This window comes from Ischnura elegans, chromosome 2 (assembly GCF_921293095.1).
Source record: "Ischnura elegans chromosome 2, ioIscEleg1.1, whole genome shotgun sequence".
Classification (NCBI taxonomy): Eukaryota; Metazoa; Arthropoda; class Insecta; order Odonata; family Coenagrionidae; genus Ischnura; species Ischnura elegans.
Genome location: NC_060247.1, coordinates 95,225,029 through 95,230,495, shown reverse-complemented (window position 1 = coordinate 95,230,495; position 5,467 = coordinate 95,225,029). Strand labels below are relative to the sequence as shown.

At 42.3% G+C, this 5,467-nt stretch overlaps 1 protein-coding gene across 1 annotated transcript; it reads right to left on the bottom strand.

Moving 5' to 3' along the window:
* Positions 1–601: 601 nt before the first annotated feature.
* Positions 602–4,251, bottom strand: LOC124174101. The gene is made up of 3 exons (XM_046553234.1): positions 3,688–4,251; positions 2,249–2,583; positions 602–1,251 (listed from the first exon to the last, which is right to left on the bottom strand). The coding sequence occupies exons 1-2, from the start codon at positions 4,163–4,165 to the stop codon at positions 2,255–2,257; spliced, it is 807 nt and encodes a 268-aa protein (XP_046409190.1). The 5' UTR covers positions 4,166–4,251; the 3' UTR covers positions 602–1,251; positions 2,249–2,254.
* Positions 4,252–5,467: the final 1,216 nt, after the last annotated feature.

Here is a 5,467-nt window from a genome sequence, read left to right as displayed (position 1 = left end):
CGTATTTTTAACCTTTATTGATATTTTTCTTTTTTTCTGGATTTTAATAGAGGCTGGTAAAATTTTATTCAATTATTTAATACGTTGCATCAGCAAGTTCTGGCATTAACGTTTCTTTTTGAAGTATTTGAAATTTGAATCTATCGCATTTAAACTTTCATCTCGTAGAAAAGTTGTGAATGCAGGTAACTTTGGGGATAACCGGTATTTTCCTGAGGAAGATATTTTCAGTTTTCAAATGCTGTTTAAATTTTAATATTCTTTAATTGAAGAAATATTTTTCATGTTCCGAAAAATTTTTGACTTTATAAATATTTTGAAAGTATATATTTTATCACTGTCATAACTTTTCACGGATTTTTTACCTGTTTTCAACTCACCAAAAACTTAAATAACTGTTCATCTTCTTTTTAAACTGAGCCTTATTTGAGTTTTGTTGCTGGTTTAGTTGTGCAAATGAAATATGAAGTATAATCCTTATTATAAAATATTCCTAGAAAGATTTTTATGACAAAGAGTGCTCCAATGTATTCTAATACTATCATCTACGCAGAAAAGAGTACACGTGATATACCAAGGGAAATTGAGAACAAATATGACATATTTTCAAGTTGTTTATTTTCAACAAGGCATTTCTATAAATTGTACAGATAGGCATAATAAAAACAAGGAGTTTATACAGGGTTAGTTTCATCACAGTCGTGAGTCAGTAGGGGTTAGTAGAATTTTCGGTGATTTGTCTCGACGAAATAGCAATCCAACTGAAGGCAAGGTAATAGGAATGGGTAATGTGTCTAGAAAATTCATGGTAAAGAAGAGTAAGTTTTAAAATATCTTTAGTCCAGCTAAAGTCAAGGTAGAGGTATTGGGAGACTAGGATGTCAACTCTATGTAGTTAAGTGGTTTGAACTTCATGTTACAACATAAGTCACCTGAGAACGGAGCTAGTAGCTCACTTTTAGTTAAGTCGGCATTGGATGAGGAATGCAAGTCGTCTTGTAGTGATCGTCACTGTGGTTGTCATTCGTCATGTATACCGTGTCGTCTTGTTGAACTTTTTTAGAGTTCCAAGACTTGGAAAAAATGTCATCTTTGACCGCATATCAAGTCCATACCGGTCACACTTCATATAAATTAAATATTTATATAATAAAATATTAAATAAAAAATAGATTTTTCACACAAAGCATTTCTGCTCTTGCCCTCACTGCGTTGTCACCACGCTCGTTGCTAGCGAGTGTGTGCAGCAATCTGAAATGAGAAGAAAAGAGAGGTTGAAAATTTTGCATGAATCGATTAAAAAGATTGTTTAATATCACCATGGTCTCGAAATATCTAAAATATTTCCAACCGAACGGCAGGTGACATCAAACTTCCGAGCAAGTTCTTCTATTGTTTTTGCTTGGAAACATGCGTGTCACAACTTTTAGACTTGTGTGCAGAGAAAGAATTGATCCATGTTTTAAGCACAGTTTTCTATGGATTGATAGAATGAACTTGTCTTTTTTTATGTTATCAGAAATAATCTCATTTTATTTTTATTGTGTTTGTTTATTTATCTTCCCTATCCCAAAAACAACACAAGGTGGCCATTAAACCTGGCAGCTTCGACATCTGCACCATGAATTATCATCGGCTTCCGCGAAAGATTTATGAAGGGTTGAGTAAAGCAATTTACTGGTAATTAGTTACTCAAACATTTGAGTTTTTGACGCCATTAATTAAACAGAACTGCAGGATAGATTAGTTACATTCCAAACTAATAATGGATAATCACTCGCATCCATGCCATAGAAAGGGGCCACCTACCAAGGCGGGAGTCGAACCCGCGATCTTCGGTATGGTTGGCCAGGGCTAACCCCACCGAGGTCGGCATTTGAGCAGGCAATCAACTTATTTAAGAATATGATAGAGGTGAATGAGGTATGCATACTCGAATTCGGAATAAAATCCACTTTGTATAAACAACAAATTGAAATTTCCACACATCACTGTGTAACTTCACTACCCACCAGGGTTTCTACACTGTATACCATTTTCAAGTCACTTTGAAAATGAGATAGTGTCGAAGAAATGGTCGATTCTGAAGTTACATACACATTAGTTTTATTTAAGCGTGGAAATGATCATTTTCCGTTTATATTTTATCATGGATACATCGCGTTTCCACCACTTCAAGCCTTAAACGATTTTATTGGTTCGGAATAAAATGTTTGAAGAGGTATTTGTTGTGGTGTGTTTTTCTCACCTATTTTCACTGGTAACCGCGGTAAGCGAGGTCCTGGGCTTCGACTCCCTCGGGGACGGCGACTTCGGGGAAGAGCCTGGCGGCAGCGGCGTAGTGCGCGCTGTATCCGTCGAATCCGGGGTGGGCGAGCTGGGCAGAGGAGTCAGCGGCGATCTTCTTGCAGAGCTGGAAGATGGCGAGGGCGACGGAGATGACGAAGGAGAAGAAGCTGAGCTGGAGGGCGTTCCATGCCTTGAGGCCGAGCACTCCGATGGCGAGGGGGATGAGGGTCATGGCCTTCAGCAGCACGAAGACGAGGATGGGCACGATGATCTTCTTCAGCTTACCCTTGCGGGCTAAGAGGAATAAATAGCAAGGAAATTGAAGCAATATCACCACTAACAATGAGTGAGGATGAAAAATTATCCCGCAAGATCGGTCCGTCAATTTAACAAGGTTTATTTTTCAAGTTGTTCGAAGGTGCATTAAGAGGATACAGCCTTTTTTGTAGTCAGAATGAATAATTTGTAATTAATAATTGCTAGTTTCTTGTACGTATAACTTTCGGGGAAAATTACTGAAATAATGTGCTGAAACTTAGGCCAGAACTAAGACAAAATATTTGAATTGCTGAAAAACGTAGATCGCGTTGCTAATATTGCAAATAAAATTCTTGTCTGATCTACCAGTATAAGGATGTGATTGGTGATGGTTTTTTTATTTCAAAACAAATCTTTCAGGCTATAGAGAATATGATATTTACGAGGATCAGAAATGCTAACTTCCGATTTCCTATGAATCACTTGTTTACGATTTTTCCTTTATTATTTTTCTGTTTGTAATATGTGATTCTCCTGATCATCCAACGACTTAAAAATTAGAAATGGATGATAATCATATCATATTAACATAAATCATTAAAGTACCTATTGCACCAGCTATATTTTTCGCTGCTTGGTATTATACCATTGAAGTAATTTTCACTCAAAACGGGCAAGTAATTTAAATTTGAATAGTTAAAATATTGGTCAATCAGGCAAGTCAAAAGAGATTCTTGAATAAAATCAATGTACTGGGATTAGGATATTAGTAGCCACGGCACGGTAGTGTGGAATAATTAGATAAAATATTTGGCAGCGACTATTGCAGATTATAATTTCTATCTTTGAGATAAAAAACTCTTTTTAAATCTAAATGTTACAACTTGATAATCCGCATATATGTTTATGGTTATTTTGTTTGACAGTGATACATTTTATCAATACTAATTATTTATGAACTCTTGTATGATTTTAAGAAAGCGATTTAATAAATAATACTTCTGAGTGTCTGAGTTATTTTCCGCAAAGGAAGGCGTTTCAGAAAAAAAATTCTGAATTAAAATAGTGAAGAATAAAGATAAAACTAAAATGAAAAACTAAAAAAATCTAATGTCGCTGAGGTCATGATTGGCTACTGACCTTCGGATGCGGCCTTTCCTTCGGTCTCGGAGAGCTTGATGGAGAAGTTGAGCTCGTCCTGGTCCATGTTACGGGAGGAGAAGGTGACCTTTGATCCGGAGAAGGGGAGTCCTGAGGGAACCTGAGCGACGACATCGTGGCTCTGGACGTATTGCTCCACGTGGTCGAGGAAGGACGCTGAAGACCTGGCCTCGCTACCCTCGGGCGTCTCATGCGAGTTCTTCACGACGGCCATGTTCTCCGAAACTTTGAAGGAATCCTTGCGCAGCACCTGGTCCAAGAAGGAGAGGGCCTTCATCTTGATGCACGCCACGGCATCCTTGCGTTCGCACTCGGTGCGGATCTCGTCCACCACCGAGTCCATTGTGGTTCCCTTCCAGAAGGATCCCTCCGCATTGCGCCCGACGGACGGAGTGGCGGTCACGAGGGCCAGGAAGGCGAGGGCGAGGACGCCGCGGCTGCAGACGGTGAGAGCCATTGGTGACGAAGGGTTTTGCAGACGGAGAGGGAGTGACAAGTGAGGGATCCTCGGACTTGGGTTGGTGGTGTTGGCTCTGCTAGAAGGCTCAGACACGATTGATGACCGGAGTGGACTTCGCGGCGCTTATATCGCTGGCGGCGGCTCACCGACGTCACTTTGCCCCCCACCCCACGCTTCCCTCTGCTCCCTGCTGGGTTCCCACCCCCCTCTCTCTTCCCATTTTGCTCCCTAGTCGGAACCTCAAGATGTCATCGCTCGCACGCGTTTTCGGTTAGCCGTATCCTGTCGTGTCCGTTCCCCCCTCACCAATTTCGCCCCATCCTCCCGATTGGATGGGGCGTCCACGTCGCTCCCTTCTCTCTCTCTCTCTCTCTCTGCCCCATTCGACACTCTTCCCGCCGCGGTGGAGGCGGCGCGAGGTGAATGACAATGGCGTCCAAGAGTCGCTCGCGCTTCGCGTTTTCGGGGTATCGGGGCCGAGTTGTCAACTGTTTCCCTCCCGCCCCCGGCTTCATTTCTTCCCGCTGCTCCTCCCATACCAGCGGCGCCTCGTGGGCAAACTCTTCCTCGCCTTCCCTACTTCCTTTCTCCACGCAATCAGGGCGAGAGTGGGGGAGGAACCTCCGCGTGGAGTCCATCAGCGGCCAAAGAGGTCTCCTTTGCCTTGTACAAGAGCCGACGGAGGTCCGGTATATCGCCAGCGGATATCCACCTAAAATCAAAACCAAGCTCTTCTCCCTCACTCCAGTTCCCTTCCAATATTCCACCCTCAACCGCGCTTTCCGAAAAAGGCTCCTCGTGAGAAAAAAAATAATCTGCATGGAAGCCGTCACGTTGTTTGGGGAAAAGGATCAAATCAGGACGAAGGGTGGGCCAAGGGAAAGGGCTTGTGAGAGAGAATAACTTGGCGGTCTCTTCACCCACAGGTAGGACCCAATTAATGCGGCCCAAATCGCATTCGTATCCCCGCCCAGTGTATTGGGGTTCCATCTGAGATCGGACCTCGATCAGAGCACGCGCACACACTGACGGAAATTGGTGTCTACCGGAACGTCACTAGGGGGCCGCCCGCTTATTACCAGGTCACTGTGTCAGTTTGGATGCGTATCCACGCGTTTAAATGACGGATTTAGAGCTTGCCCTTTCATTTATGAGTTAATTATTTGTGGGCATTTCAATTTTTCCATTATAACAAGTCTTTTCTCATTTCTGACTTCTTTTTCCCCTCTTTTGGCTGAAGAAGAGATAAAATTTCCTTGGCGTGATGTAAATGCAAATGCATGAGTATTATGGCATTAC